The following is a 15,703-nucleotide window of genomic DNA, read 5'->3' on the forward strand; positions in this document are numbered from 1 at the left end:
CGTACTCCCTAACACCTCTCGCGTCCCCGGCGTTCCTTCCCTCCCCTGTACGGCATCACCTCCGTAATGCAATCATGGCAATCCCATTGACAACCCCTCTTAACACCCCTTATTTCATTCACCCCGGAATCTCGCCTGCCCTCCCCCTCCCTCCCCCTCTCTTCACGATCCCCTCTCCCGCCCTCGCTCACCTCGGACCTGGGGCCGCACCCCAAAACACAATCGGGCAACATCCTGCATGCCGTACGACACATGCACGACAACCGCCGTAGTGATCATAAGGCCCAGCAAGATGCGGACCGTCGTTCGCAGTACACTCGCCACTACGCCTTCAAGGGTCGAGGCCGCAAAGAGTTTCTACGACAAGACCTGAAGACCGAAGTCAATGAGCTGGTGTTTACGAAGGCGGGAGCTGGGCTGTAAACATGTAGCGGGGCACGTGTACGGCTTTTGGGCTATTTGGTTTGTCGGCTCCGAAACTCGACATGTTAGTGAGCTCTCTGCTTGCTTGCTTAGAACACACGGTTTGAGTAAGGAGGGGCTGGAGGTGGTGGTGGTAAGGGACTGGAGCGGGAGAGTGACCGGCCGACAAACAGACAGAAAGACAACGGACTGAACAGGCATAGCGACTGTGTTGTATTGCAGAGCGGCTGCTGTTCGGGGTGGGGTTTAGATGGTAGGATGTTAAGAAGATGTAGTAGTTAAACTTGCGATAGCGGTGGATGTGGTCGCGTTACACAGTGGTCATGTGTGTCTCACTTGATGACGGCTCTTTCTCCCCGCGCACCTCCTCGGTCACCCGCCTAAGACCCGTCGAGTCCCAAACCTCGTTGTCTCCGGGTCATCTAAGTGACTGCTCGGGAACTGCTGAGGGAAGTAACGCACCCCTCCGCAATCCTATGTGTGTTTATGAGTGTACGGCGTGACGCGATGCGATGCTGCATCTTCTACGTAAATTGCCGTGACGTTTTTCCTTTTCTGTTTTCTCTGTGAGCTGCTGTGGGGTTTTTACCGATTGACCGACCATCTGAGAGGATCATCTCCTTCAGGATGTCTTGCCCCAGACGGGCGGCTTGTTTATCAAATGGCGAGGAAGGACACCAGCTGAGACCGGTTCGAGTCGTCTTCCTGGCTTCTGGCTACCAGGCCAGTCATGACCCATGAGCCATGCATAGTTGTACTGTAATATGCCAGTGGGTTAGCGCCGCAATCTTTAGGGTTGGGCGTCCTGCGGCGCTTGGCATGCGAGAGTGTTCTTTGGTATGGCGTTGGCTTATGGAGCGATGACCTATCAGCATTATAGCATGGAATGCAATAAAGTAGCAGTTTTTTAAGGCCACCTATGGCAATCCAGGTTTTTGGTGGCAGGCCACAAGTACAGTTGTACGTATAGTGAAGCCTTTGGAACAAACGAGCGAAATTCTCTGTGACGCATCTAAGCTGTGTCATCCTCCTGCGATTTATGACAATTTTTAACGAACTCGCTTACAGAGGATTAGCAAGCACCAAATTGGGCAAGGATAATCTTGAGGCGGAAGGCACGCAAATCGTTGACCGTTGCCAAGTGTCTCGGATTCATGCGTAAAGCGTGAAATGCAGAAGTGGTCATCATCACGTTGGTGATACTTTGAAATGAAGGTTGTCCGACTGAGCGGGGCTCTCTCGGTTCTGTACTGCATGAGTAACAAAATTATAGGAGTAGGCAGTTCGGTAGATAATTGATAGCGTAATCACATGTATTTATCGTTACGGCTGTCGGACATGGGCAGAGGCAAGCCGAATTCGCGGGCAAAAGGGCGCGACACGCTCCATCCTGCGGGACGATGCTCGGCGCGTGGACCGGACGGCGCTCCCCTGCCATCCTACCGTTACACTCCAAAACATCGCTGGGCATTAAAGCTCAATTTCATGTCAGGTATGTTGTCTGCGCGTTGCGAATAGCAGGGTTCATCGTTTCCATCCTCCCAGCATACCTAGCAAGCTAGGTTAGGCTCTACTGGTAACGCACACAACAATGTTCCGTGATCAAGACCTGTAAGTGACGAAAATCCTTCCGATGGTGGAAGGGAAAGTGCCCCTAGTCGATGGACGGTAGTGACCTGGGATAAAGTTGAACTCCAGGAATGGAGTTGAGCCGCCGTCGTTGATCCGGCAGATTCCGTTGGATGCCGGTGGTGGGTGCGGAACCTGAGCGATCCACTGAGAAGTCGGCTAGGGTGACTTGATGAGGGTGCCCCGAAATACCCGCGGGGAAGGCAGGCTTTCGCCAGGTAGCGGCCGCAGGGTGAAGATATGACCCCCCTGTCCCACACATCATACCTAGCATATACACGGCAGAAGAAACGCGTCTCCCCTTCTGCGACCCGAAACCGCGACCGCTCCACTAAACCGGCATCGTTTTCCGCATTACAACAGTCCTCAATTCTCGTGCTTTGACTTCATTAGACCTCTGTTTGCCACAAGCATTGGGAGATCTAAATCCTGAGAACAGGGGTTGCTATGCGATGGCCTTTCTGGTGGCGCTACCCCGCACCCAGTTTTGCATAAGAGGCGGGGAACATGCATCACATGCAGTAGGACATGCAGTCTTGCATACTAGTATGAGTCCCCCCACGCCGTTAACAGTCCCCAACCCTCCCTCTCCTTCCTTCCCTGGACTGCCCTCCCGTGCACATATATCCCTCTAACCAGGCATTACCCTGCGGCCCTGGCTCAAGCTCCTGTTTAGGCACGGCCATTCCGTAGACTGGCTGACCTACCCTCATCGGGTAGGTGGCTAGGAGGGGCTCCTGAAGCCGTGCAATGGATTTGGAAAGTGTGGATCTGAAATTATGGATGGATGTACGACGGGAAGGGACTTCGGGGAATTTGTACGGAAATTACCCCCGGTCCCTCATGTACGGTACGAAATGCTGTCCTGTTGATGCATGTGGATGCAATTGATCTCCGTTGGCCTCTGTGGTCTCTCTGTGCCCAGACGGTGCTCAGACGGTGCCGTGTGTTTGTTTATTGTATTTATTGAGACGGTGCCCACACGGCCCCCACCGTCTGGGCACCGCCTCAATATGGTGCCATGTTGTAATTGTAATGTTACAGAGTGGGAGGCTTCTGGGCCGCTTTATCACATTGTCAGTTCTACGATTTATCATCTTATAGCACCGTCCACCACTACCACACTATACTTCGCCATACGAACTGTAAGTCCAAGGCGGCGGGTCCAGCCGTCTAGGACCCCTCCTCATCCATTCACCCGAACAACCGAAGAGACGGAGGGTTCGGCAATTGCCACCAATCTAGCGTGCGAATCTGGTCCATCAACTGCGACCTCAACTCCACATCTCAGCAGCTAGCCATAATCTCGCGCTCCCGACTAATTCGGGGGTCTCCCCAGGAATCGAACCCAGGACCTTAAACCGCGAATCGCAGTAGTGTCAACCCAGACCAGACCATGTGTTTGTTTGTGTCTCCGCCACCCATGGGCCCCAAAGTCCCCGGGTGCAGTGCGTGTGCGGGTGTGTTTTGATGTTTGCCTCTTTACTCCTCTTTGCTCGGTGGACCTTTCATTCTCTTTTTCTATGGGGTCTGGAAATGGGGGGGAATTCGATTGTCGTACGAATGTACGGGATTTCGACGGGTGCTGCATTCGTTAGTCCCACTTGCGTTATACACACACAGACGCGCAACTGTCAGCCGACCGGAGGCGGAAAAGCATGTTGCGGCGTATGACATGTAAAGCACAGCAGCTGACGTTGGAAATGATTGACGCATTCCTCTCACCGTCACCATTGCGCTATACGTAAATGCCGTACATCACCGTACTGTGCGCTTTGTCAATCGCGCGCAGGTTCTTTTCCTGTCGATCATGGCCGTCATTAACACCTTGCTGTCCCTCTTCGACTGGTGAGTAGAAAGGGGGAGAGATTGCTTTTGTGTGTGTATGTATGTGTATGCGTGTGTGTCGTTGCGGGAGAGTTGTGGTGGTATGTAGTGGCTTGGTTAGCCGTGCCCTGCCTACCATAACACATACACGTCGACACGTTCACACACATACGCACATACCCGCACGCGTACCCCCTCCCCCCGTTCACATCATCCCGAGGACGGCTTCTTCACAACCTCCGACAGGTCAGTTCTGCTTCCTGTACACCTGCCGAAGCACTCTTTCCTTGGCAGCAGCTTCACTTGCGCTCAAGTGGTTCCTCCTTTCCCCCTTGAGCCGGGTCGGTCGGGTCGGTCGCGCGTTTTAGTTTGGGGGGTTGGGAGGAGCACTTGCATATCGACAGCTTTTCAGCACCAGCTCATCAGCTAGTTCTCCAGGCCAGCAGCAAACTTTATGCCAGCTTTACGACAGCACTGTTTTACTACTTCTCCACCGCCTTCACACCTACTTTTCTACACCTACTTCTTTACGGCTTGGCAATATTATTTTTTCTGCTTTTCTAGTCCTGGCGGCTTAGGTAGGTAGTTCTTCCGACATCTTCTTCACTTCGTCATCACGAGGTCGCGGTCTTCACGGACGCCTTTCGGTCAGTTCTACGTTTGGTACACTCTTGCCCTGGCAGCAGCTTCACTCTCGCTCAAGTGGTTCGTCTTTCTCCTCCTTTCACCTTCCTGAGGGAGAAGGCGGTGTCCTCCGTCCTGTCCTGCCGCAATAGGGCTATGGCTATGCAGGGTAGGGTGACCACACCGCACGCACACACTCCCCTCGCACCACCCCTCCTTGCACCGCCCGTTCCTCCCTCCCCCCCGCCCTCGGGAGTGCTCCCTCTTCCAGGGTGCTCTTCTCCCGGGCCGTGTCCTCGCAACCCCTCCACCCAGAGCCCCTCTTCATCCTGGGGCATCCCCGCTCCGGAACCACCCACCTACACAACCTGCTAGCCACCGACCCACGGTTCGCTTTCGCGACCACCTTTCACGCAGGTAGGTAGTAGTGCGCAGTTGGGTGAGGTGAGGGCTGGCTGGGGTTGGCGTGGTCATGGTTGAGAATACTATTGTTGTGCAGGTATCGATATGTATGTATGTATGCACGTGCTATGTGATTGGGCCACCGACCCACCACGGGGGGTTGTCGCGTGCAGCAATCTATCTATCTATCTATCTATCTATCTCCGGCGCAGCAATAGCAGTAAGCGGGATGAGGAAAAGGGGGCTGAGAGGGTCTTAGTAAGGAGAGACGGTCTCCTGGATCCCGGATCCAAGCCGTTTCTAGTCGTTTTGTGGATGGGGAAGTTAGGAGGTAGTTGACCGGAATTTCAGAGGGGGTTCAAGACAAAAAAGAATATTAAAAAACATTAAAATAAGGATTGGTAGAATACCACCAGCTTCGATAAACCAGGAAACAAATATTTAGACGTTTTGCTGATCGGGGACCTCCGCACGGTTGGGATGACTACACTGCCCATTCCCACACGTAGCATATTCCCCTCTCTATCCTCTCCTCTGTACGGCTGTACGGCAGGTTTTCCCTCCTCTTTCCTAACCCTGGAGCCGATACGGGGATTGCTGACCGGGCTGCTGGAGCGGCGCAGGCCCATGGACAACATGGCGCTACATTGGGACCTGCCGGCGGTTAGTTAGTTGGCCGTTAGTTAACCGCGATTATCTTCGTAATAAGCCAAAAGGAAGCTGCCCTTTGTTTTCTTGCGCCACGACCAGCATAGGGCACAGATGTAAATGTACGCCGTACTTATTTTCCGTCACATATTCGCTGTCATCATGTCTATCCACCGCTAGGTGCGAAGGAAAAGTGTGGGATCTCCTTATTTACCAATTCATATATAGCTAGCCATCATACATACATACATACGTATAACCGACCCCCGCCTCTCCAGGAGGACGAGATCGCCGTGAACGTCCTGACCGGAGGGGATTCGCCGTACCTGGCACTCGTATTTCCGCGGCTCTGGCGGCCGTTGCTCCGAAACTTCCTAGACTGGAAATCCAGCGGACCCGATACCAAATCCAAAAGCAGGGGAAGGGAACCCAGGGCGGCTGAAAAGCTGCCGGCGGCCAAAGCGACGGTGGTGCCGCCGACGGATGCGGCCTGTGCTGCTGCTGCTGCTGCTGCTGGTGCTGACGATAAAGGGCTCGGCCATGATGGTGATCGTGATGATAATCACGGTGGTGCTGTTGAGCCACCCGGGGGGCCGGTCAGCTCAACGGCGTTTCAAAGGTGGCTGGCAGCGTCCTTGTGGTTCATGAAGAAGGTAGGTGTGCGGGATATGGGAGGGAGGGGGGCCGAGGCCCGGCTGTTTAGCCCCTCCTCTCCCCCTTGCTGGTGGTGTGATGTGGTGTGATGTGGTGTGATGTGGTGTGATGTGGTGTGATGTGGTGTGATGTGGTGTGATGTGGTGACATAATGGCATAACAGATGCACACGTGTACTACCATCGCCATTTCCTTCTCGCTGCCCAGATCAGTATGAAGCACATACATACATACACACATACACGTATACATATACATACACGTATACATACATGCACCTGCACCTGCACAGGTGACGTACCGACATGTCCGCAACCACAACAGCAGCTGCGGCGGTGGCAGTCGCGGCAACGGAAGCCAGGGCGGCAGTGGCTCCCTCGCCCCTCCAGTTGTAACGACGATGCCTTTGCTCATCAAGAGTCCCGTCCATACGGCTAGATTGGGAATCTGGTTACATCTCTTCCCCCGCGCTCGATTCATCTACGTGCACAGGCACCCCGTGGAGGTGGGTGGGTGGGGTTTCGTGGTTTGGGGCTTTAGCTGCGGGGCGGGGTGTGAATGGGGTGTAAGAAGAAGGGGGGGAGGGTCCCTAAAGAGAATGATGACAACCCTTTGGCTTCATTCAAAGGGGAGCTTTAGGGGATGATCATCCCCTAACTAAACACAGGGGGTCGTAAAACGATGAGGTCTCTGAAGGGGACGCTGAGGCAGGTGGGTAGTGGGAGAGAGGGGGTTAGGGGGCGGGGTCAAAGGGGAGGGGAGGGGTGTTGAGGGAGGGAAAGACGAACCACGAACGAGTGAAGGTGCTGCCAGGGCAAGAGTGTACCAGACGTAAAACTGACCAAAAGGCGTTCTTGAAGGCTGCGACCTCAGGATGATGTAGTGAAGATGATGTCGGACAACTAACTACCTAGCCGCCAAGACTAAAAAAGCGCGGAAGGAAAGCAGTAATGCCAAGCCGTAAAAAAGTAAAGGTAGGTGTAGAGGCGGCGGAAAAGTAGTAAAAAAACTGCTGACGTGAAGCTGGAATACAGTTTGCCGCCGGCCTGGCGGCGGCATTGACGAGGTTTGGCCAAGAACTGGCTGAAAAGCTGGTAATAAGAAGCTGGTGATATGCAAGTGCTCCTCCCAAACCCCCAAAAAACATGCGCTTCTCTTCCTACCAACTCCCTCTCCTCCCTTTGGCCTTTCTTTTGCTTTCTTTCCAACCCATTTCTCCATTTCTACCTCCTTTGCGTTCTGCCGGCGTACACGTCGTCCAATGCGTCATCCCATTGTCAATTCCGTCATCTCGTACGACACCTTCTGTGTCGTTCTGTGCCGCCTTTCCATTTGTATTTCTTTTTTAGTCCCTGTGTTTTATTCCGTTTTCACAGAGGTTCTTTAGGGCTTCTTTTCCCAGCTTCCCCGGTCAGCCAGCTTAATACTCCATTTCAGCGGCATTCGCATGCGTTCTTGTCTTTATCGCTCGCTGCTCACAACTTTCCCACCTCTCTGCCTCGCATGTGCCTTTGCCCGCTGCTTCTGGCCAGGTGAGCCCAAAGGGAGGTTCGAGCTTTTTCGGTATATCGCGTTGGCGTCGGTCGGCTAGCCGGACTAGGATAGTCGGGTCGGTCGGGTCGGTCGCGCGGTTTTTGTTTGGGAGGAGCACTTGCATACCGACAGCTTTTCATTACCAGCAAAATCAGCTAGTTCTCCAGGCCAGCAGCAAACTTTATTCCAGCTTTACGACAGCAGTGCTTTACTACTTCGCCGCCGTCTTCACGGACGCCTTTCGGTCAGTCCTACGTCTGGTACACTCTTGCCCTGGCAGCAGCTTCACTCGTTTGTGGTTCGTATTTCCTCCCAAAAAACGCGCGACCAACCCGACCGACCCGACTATCCTAGTCCGGCTAGCCGACCGACGCAACGCGATAAACCGACAAAGCTCGAACATCCTTCCACCTGGCCAGGCAGCAGAAGCAGCGGGCAAAGGCACATGCGAGGCAGAGAGGTGGGAAAGTTGTGAGCAGCGAGCGATAAAGACAAGAACGCATGCGAATGCCGCTGAAATGGAGTATTAAGCTGGCTGACCGGGGAAGCTGGGGATAAGAAGCCCTAAAGAACCTCTGTGGAAGCGGAAGAAAACGCAGGGACTAAAAAAGATTTTTATGAACACAAAGACGGCGCAGAACGACACAGAAGGTGTCGTACGCGATGACGGAATTGACAACGGGATGACGCATTGGACGACGTGTACGCCTGCAGGAACGCAAAGAAGTTAGTAAAAGGAGAACAGGGTTGGAAAGAACGCTAAAGAAAAGGCCAATGGGAGGAGAGGCAGTTGGCAGGAAAAGAAATGCGTGTGTGTGTGCGTGGGCCGGGGCCATACGTGGCTCCCGCCAACCCGTGCACACTAGGAGCATGTGCATGCAGCCCCGTAGTGAATAAGATGTGGAGAAGGGATTTATTTTGGGGGAGGACGTCAGGTTTGGCGGGTTATGAGGCGGAAGGGAGTGGGAGCTTGGTAGAGGGAAGTGGAGGGGTTTGGAGGGAAGCGGGAGGTGAGTTTGCGGAAGTGGAGAGGTTCGGGGGGGAAGGGAGCGGGAAGTGGGTTGGGAGAAGTGGAGGGGTTTGGGGGAGGGAGGGGAAGGTGGGTTGTGGGAAGGGGAGGGATTCAGGGGGAAAGGAGCGGAAGGTGGGTAGGAAGAAAAGGAGGGAATTTGGGGGGAAGGCAGGAGCGGAAGGTGGGTGTGCTGACAGCGACAAGCGCGCAATACGAAGCAGGTAGAGCTAATGTGAGAGAAATAAGCAGTTATGACGCAAGGAAAGGCCGTTGTACAAGCCGAGAGATGGCGCGCGTGGGGAAAAGGCAGCGTAGACAACTCCGTGTTTACGGAAGGGAGCACGGAGAAGTGGGGACGTGGGCATCGTGCACAGCAAAGAGGTGATAGAAAAGAAAAGGCCGGGTAGGGTTATGAAGACTTATAGCACCAGTCGTACGGAGCAACTCCCCTGCCAGCGACGTTTCTCGTGCCGCGCCGCGCAGCTCTTCACAGCAGTCCAGCGTGGCGGCATCGCAGGTAGGTGAGCTGTATCTGGCAGAACACGACGCTGGCGCTGGCGAGGCATAGCCAGAACAAGAAAACAAAGCGCATACCCAACCCCCCGATATGCGGTGTGAGATGGCTGACGAAAGACTGCGGTGTAAGTGTCAAGTAAAATTGCGGCTGGCTGTTGAGGGAGGGGAGGGGGAATGGAAGGAAACAGTATAGCAAATATACTCGCCAAACGGGTTGCTTAGGATTTCAACTTGCCGTACGCGTGCCGTACGCAGACAGGTGTTCCAGTCCGCCGCGAACATGGCTGATACCTACTACTGGTTTACCTACCTGCAACAACCAACTGACAACGTCACCAACGAATTTATCATGGACCAGTACGACATTCTGTACCGGTAAGTAGGGTTTTCGTACAGACGGATTTTCCTGGTTGGCGGGTTGCGATGAGGCTTGGCGGGATTTCCGGTGCGGATCTGGGTGGGGCTTCGGAAGGGAAAGCCGCCCTATTGAATAATGCCAAGACAGACGGGTAGACAGGCTGTGTGAAGACAGCAGCGCGTACGACAAGGAAGCAAATCCAGGATTATTCGAATCACGGCCGCTATACGGCATCTTACTCCACCATTTCACCGCTTTCCATTTTTACTCAACATCTTGCTACTGCCTTGCTTTAGGGTTTGCGCTGTGATATTGCCGTACCGTAGGTCGTACATGGCGGATCGAAGTCGCATTCCGGCGGATCGGCTGGTGGAAGTTGGGTTTTCGGATTTGGATTCGGATCCTCTCGGGGTCCTGCGCCGTATCTACCACCAATTCGGGTATGTTGCCGGGTTCTTCATCCCGATTCGCGCCCGAACATTAATGAGTTTTTTGCGTTTTGCCCGAAAGAAACATTAGTGCGCCCCGAAGCATCCCGAACAAATTTTGGGCCTTTTGAAGCATTTCTTCGGGTGCCCTACCGAAGCCTCCCGAAGGCATTTTCGGAGAAAACCGAACGATATTCAAGCGTAATTTTGGATGTTTTCAGGCGCAGAAGGGGCCTGGAAACCGGGCTTGCAGTATAAGGCCCGCTTGGTCACCAGTCAAACAACAAGTACGAATGTGCATTGCGACTGTATCGCACACATTTTCATACATCTAAGCATATCCATTGATTATTCAAACATGCCCGAGCCAGCTATGATGTGTGTTCAGCGTGGCTTTAGTGCCCACCGCATTATCAAGGACAGGCTGCGTAACCGGCTGTCTGTCCCGTCCATTGGTTCCCTTCTGCGTGTTGGATTACTCGGTCCAACTGCGGATATGAAATGCAAACCCCTTGTGATAAAAGCTGGCGCCATGTTCCAAGATAAGGTCAAACACCTGTTACTTCAGCTGTCCTAGCATATTACGATAGAATCCAGCTAAACTCTACCCCGAAAACCGCTTCGGACAGCTTCAGCCTGACAAGAAAATTTTTGGGCGAGGCCCCGGGCGCGAAGCGCCATTCTGGGGCCCGAGCCCCCCGGGTTCATTGAATGCTATATCCATTCTATATCGAAATGCCAAAGGAGACATTCCAGATAAATCGGAGCGCGACAAAGAGAGCTGCACCGGGCCGAGCCCCTTTTCGACTTTGAAAAGCCGCCCCCCTAGTCGAGGAGGGCCCCGATTCAGAGGGTTTCGGGCACGACCGAAATGTATGGGTACCCTGGTGAAGTTGGGTGCCCTGGTATGTTGGGCAGTTGAAATGAGTTGTGGTATGGGAAGATCTTAGGGGTTTTGTAGACCATCGCCGTCGACTATCGACATAATACCCTCAAATGTCCCCTGTCGTCACGGCACGGGAATTGCAGGTGGGACGAGCAGTACAACACGCTGTCCGACCGCTTCCATTCGTACGTCTCCAGCCTAGGAGACTTCAAGAAGAATCACTTTAACAGGTACGGCAGAGTGCGGTACGATAATGTGCTTTGAGGAGGTTCACAAATCTAGGACAGCTATTCCATTAATATTAAGATGCTCTTCCATCAGTTCAACCTTCACCAACGTCCCTATTCCCACCTTTACTCTCCCTTCTTCCTGTCCCTTAAAGAGGGTCCCCACAACCCCCCTCCACACTTCTCCACTTTTCCCCTCTGCGCGTCGCAAATAGGTAGTCCTTGCAACTCCCTCGCCCCCGCCCCGCTTTCGTATACGCCAGCGAAGCACACGGATGTCGCGCCCTCTGCTCCAATGTAGACACGTCACGTACACGTCCACGACACACACGCAAACGGTCCGCCCACCCCACCCCGGTCCTCCAGGCTATCTCCAGAGGTGGAGTCGGTTGTTCGCGAGCGCTGGGGCGACTCCTTTCAAGGCCTTGGATATACCTGACAACGGTCCCCTCACCCGTGTGCATGTACATACATTTTGCATGTTCATGTACATATGTGCATACATACGGGAAGGCGGGCATGTACGTACATACATACGGGCTGGCAGAGGTGAAGGCCTGACTTCTGCTCCCGGAGTGTCCGGGTTTAAATCCGCCTGCCGACTTATCGGGTGTTTGAGGAGTGTTGAAATGGGAGGTGGCCCCCCATCTTATGGACGGTGTAGGACGTGAACTTGCGAGCTGACCAGGAACTAAGTTGAGGCGCCGCGGCTGTTGATCCGCTAGATTTGGTTGGATGCTAGTGGTGAGTTGCTGAACCCAACGAATACATTCTGAAGTCGGATGGGTGAACGGATTAGGGTGCCCCTCTCGCAGGGGAGAGCAGGGAACTGCCTCGGGAAAGGGGGCCGCTGGTGAAGCTATACCACCCTGTAACAACATACATACATGTGTGCGAATGTATGCTGAAGATGTGAACGTGTTATGGCACGTGTTGTAACGCTAATGCAACTGCTTGTGGCCAAGGACATGGATGCCACAGCCCTGTCATGCCCTGCTCTTACAGCTTGAAGAGGCTCCTACTGCTGGGAAAGGAATCAAGGGTTTGAGGATACGAGATGAAGGTTTCTCGTACCATAACTACGAAATATACGACGAATATACGACGAAATATTTATCTTTTTATATGTTGCCAGCTGGAGAAATGTGTGGTAATCATACGGCATCATAAGAGGTCGAACGAATGATGGGATGGTGAACATCGTAGTTCTGGTAGGCCACGTGATAGGTTGGTGACGTTGGGCCCTAACCGCATAGAAATACATAAACCGTTTCAAACCACAAACCGTTTCCGTATGTCTTATCTATCTGAATATGCTTAGTTCTCTTTACGCCTGTGGCTATGACCACTTGTCTGTTTCTATGTTACTCGATGTTGCGGAACGAGCGGTATATACTGGATTGGAATTTATTGTATTTCCCCGGCACATCGAGATTTGTCACCGAAACTTGATATACAAACAGACACAGAGCAAGGTAACGTGTCCTTCATTCGACTTTACATTATCACTGTACGCGTACAAGCTGTCAACAGGAAAATGCAACTACGAAGCAAGATGACGTACATAATGAATGATGGTCGCACCGTGCAGCCAAACAATCGAATATTTCTCAACTAACCAACTTCCAGATAGCAAGTATAATGCACACATATGTATGTCCACAGCAAGCATGCATGCACACACATCCATGCAACGCGTGCGTCCCTACACCACTGCAAACGTTATTCGTGCAAGCCATTGTATGACATCGCATGTACATACGTACAACGTACCAACGTTGCACAAACCAACGCACCCGATCATCGGTTGACCGATAATTGCAACCGATACAATCAACAAAGAAACTCTGGTTCTACCTGGCTACCACTATACATATGGCCGCCTACATACATACGTGACATACATACACGCATTATGCTATACAGCTACGTAAATATGTAGATGGATTCCTTAAATTCATTGCAAGGACATGTATATGTACATATGTATATATTCCAACGCACACGCGTCACTGTCCCATATAGCTTGTTGGCTATCAGGCAGGCAAGAGGAGGTACACGTGGGACTGTACGACTGTACACACTGTACACGTAGCACCAGACGGCGACAGCAGCTACCAGCCAAGGTACCTACTAGTATATACTAAGCATTAGCGTACTAGCGCGCTAGGGCAACGCCATGATATGGAGGGATTGGTCCTTCTCCATGCACCTGAATGCAGCACAATATGGAATTGGTGAGTGCGTATGTAGCTCAGTTCGTTCACTTAACGGGACATAGCAAGCATGTAAAAAATGCGAGCAGCAGCCGCAGCAGCAGGAGGGACGTGCGTTTCTCGATCAGGCAACACATAGTTAATTACATACAAGTGTAAAGAGTACGTCTGTATGTATATGTATACCTGTAATCCTGCGTGGACTTGGACTTGTCACTTGTGAACACAAGCCGCTCTCCGTCAATCCACGCCACCCCCTCCACGTTGCAATATTGCTGCGATAGATATACATACACACAAACATACGGCGGCAAATGAGTGATGGGTGAAGGTGTAGATGTAGGTAGATGCATCTGCAAACGTGTGGATGGATAGATAGAGGTTGTATGGAGGTGCCGCGGACTACCCGGGAGCGGCCATCACGGCGAGAGCAGATGTGTAGACCTGCGTGCGAGTGTGCCCCGTCAGCGTACAGGTACAGGTACAGGTACAGATGGATGGATGGGTGGGTGCCGCGGGTGTGTATGTAGTAGTGCGCATAGGTAATAAGGATGCACGTAGCACACAGGTCCGTGGCCGTGGCGGGATTTCATGTAATTCATTTGAGATCCTGTTTAATTATGGGCTTTTCCTTTATTGCTGCTGCTGCTTTTTCCTTATTACTAATGCACTGTTGTTGTTTTCTCAGCTTGGTAATTGCGGCGTTCCTTCGGCAGGTCCCATCATCGATACCCCGCTTGCTTGCTTGCTTAGTGTGAGCGGGACCCACCCTTAGCCCTATAAAATCTGATCCTAAGCCCTAAACCTTAAATGAACTAAAATAACACATACAGCGAGAAGCCAAGTCCCAGCCGCCGCCGCAGCCCGGTATATACGCATGTCAACCGTCATGTACGGCAACCGTCACGTGAACCGTCACGCACCTTGCGGCATTCAGGAGTCCTGGGAAAGTAGTACACACGGCCCATTCGGTCGTCGTCACCTCGCCGTCGGCGGGGGTCACTCTCCACAAACTCCATCGCCTGTATACGAGCACGTGTACGTCCATTACTACACGCGTACGAATGGAGAACGTACAAGTGCACGAGTACGAGTAATTGCGTACGGATATTGCATGTCTACGAGTGCTTGCAGAGTGCACAAGTACATTTTACAGCGCGTGTATCTCTACGAGCGTGTGCTTGTGTATGGGCCCCCCCGTTCCCCCTCCACCCACTCACTTCCCAGTCGAAGGAGCCCACCCACACGGCCGCGTCCTCCTGACTCACAATCGCCACATCGCTACCAAGCTCGCCTCGGAACGATATGGCTGCATACATACGCAGGAGTAGGTTCTTCAGGGTACGAGACCGGGTTTCGCGTGTTGCGGCGTCTAGGTGAGATAGGATCTTGGAAACCAGCCGTCTTGGTAGAGCGGTAATGGGGGGCCGCCGAGCTGGCTACCCTCCCCCCCTGTGGTTTTTCGGAGGCTTGATCGCCCGGCGCTGCCGCAGGGTCTTCCCGTTTGAGTACTTTTCAAGTTAGACACAGTGCTGTGGAAGGGCACGGACTTGTGCGGTGTTACCCCCCCGACGGGGGCTATCTCCCCTGGACTAGCCCAGGGAGGGAGAGGCGGAGGAGGGTAGTAGTCTCAGGAGGCTGTTTGGCGTCTTGTGGTGTGAGCTCTTTGCGCTCTTTCCGTGTGAGGTTTTTTGAGCTTGGTGACCTCCCCAGCCCGGGATGACTCGTCGGGCTCTCGGTCGCCCAGGTCCTGGTTGTGAGCTCTCTGAGATGCTCGGTTCGTTCGGTCGGCAGGAAGAGCCCCCCAGTTGCGACTTCGTTTACGTTAGGAGACCAGCGGGCATAGATCCCGTCTATTTGGAGCGCCAAACGAGCGCTGTTGCGTGCCGGCCGTCGTTTCACGTGCGGCCTGACCCGGGGGCGGAGTGCATGAGACTAACCAGCCGTATGCACCCGCCCCCCGCGCTGTGTTTCGGCCCTGGGCCCCCGGCTTTTCAGCCCACAGTGTAATCAACGTCATACATACATAATACATACATAGGCCAGGCACTACTGGTAAGGTGGGGGTGGACGGTGGTGACCTGGGATAAAGTTAACCTGCGAGCCGACCAGGAACGGAGTTGGGCCGCTGTCGACCCGGCAGATTCCGTTGGATGCTGGTGGTGGGTGCGGAACCTGAGCGATCCACTGAGAAGTTGACTAGGGTGACTGGATGAGGGTGCCCCGAAATACCGGGGAAGGCAGGGTTTCGCAGGGTAGCTGCCACGGGCGAAGATACACCCCCCTGTTTCACACATCATACATATACTGGCGTATACCT

General features: G+C 53.3%; 1 protein-coding gene across 1 annotated transcript; it reads left to right on the forward strand.

Annotated features, from left to right (window-relative positions):
• Nucleotides 1-2,014: 2,014 nt before the first annotated feature.
• On the forward strand, nt 2,015-15,422 carry VOLCADRAFT_108333 (uncharacterized protein; the record flags this gene model as incomplete). Its single annotated transcript, XM_002958766.1, has 17 exons — nt 2,015-2,034; nt 2,978-3,197; nt 3,845-3,900; nt 4,775-4,920; nt 5,459-5,568; nt 5,832-6,206; nt 6,700-6,712; nt 6,875-6,918; nt 7,740-7,984; nt 8,024-8,200; nt 9,236-9,269; nt 9,528-9,643; nt 9,953-10,066; nt 11,084-11,170; nt 11,534-12,056; nt 13,066-13,074; nt 15,401-15,422. The coding sequence occupies 15 exons, from the start codon at nt 2,015-2,017 to the stop codon at nt 11,604-11,606; spliced, it is 1,830 nt and encodes a 609-aa protein (XP_002958812.1). The 3' UTR covers nt 11,607-12,056; nt 13,066-13,074; nt 15,401-15,422.
• Between the last annotated feature and the right edge of the window lie 281 nt (nt 15,423-15,703).

This window comes from Volvox carteri (assembly GCF_000143455.1).
Source record: "Volvox carteri f. nagariensis unplaced genomic scaffold VOLCAscaffold_106, whole genome shotgun sequence".
NCBI classification, from domain to species: domain Eukaryota; kingdom Viridiplantae; phylum Chlorophyta; class Chlorophyceae; order Chlamydomonadales; family Volvocaceae; genus Volvox; species Volvox carteri.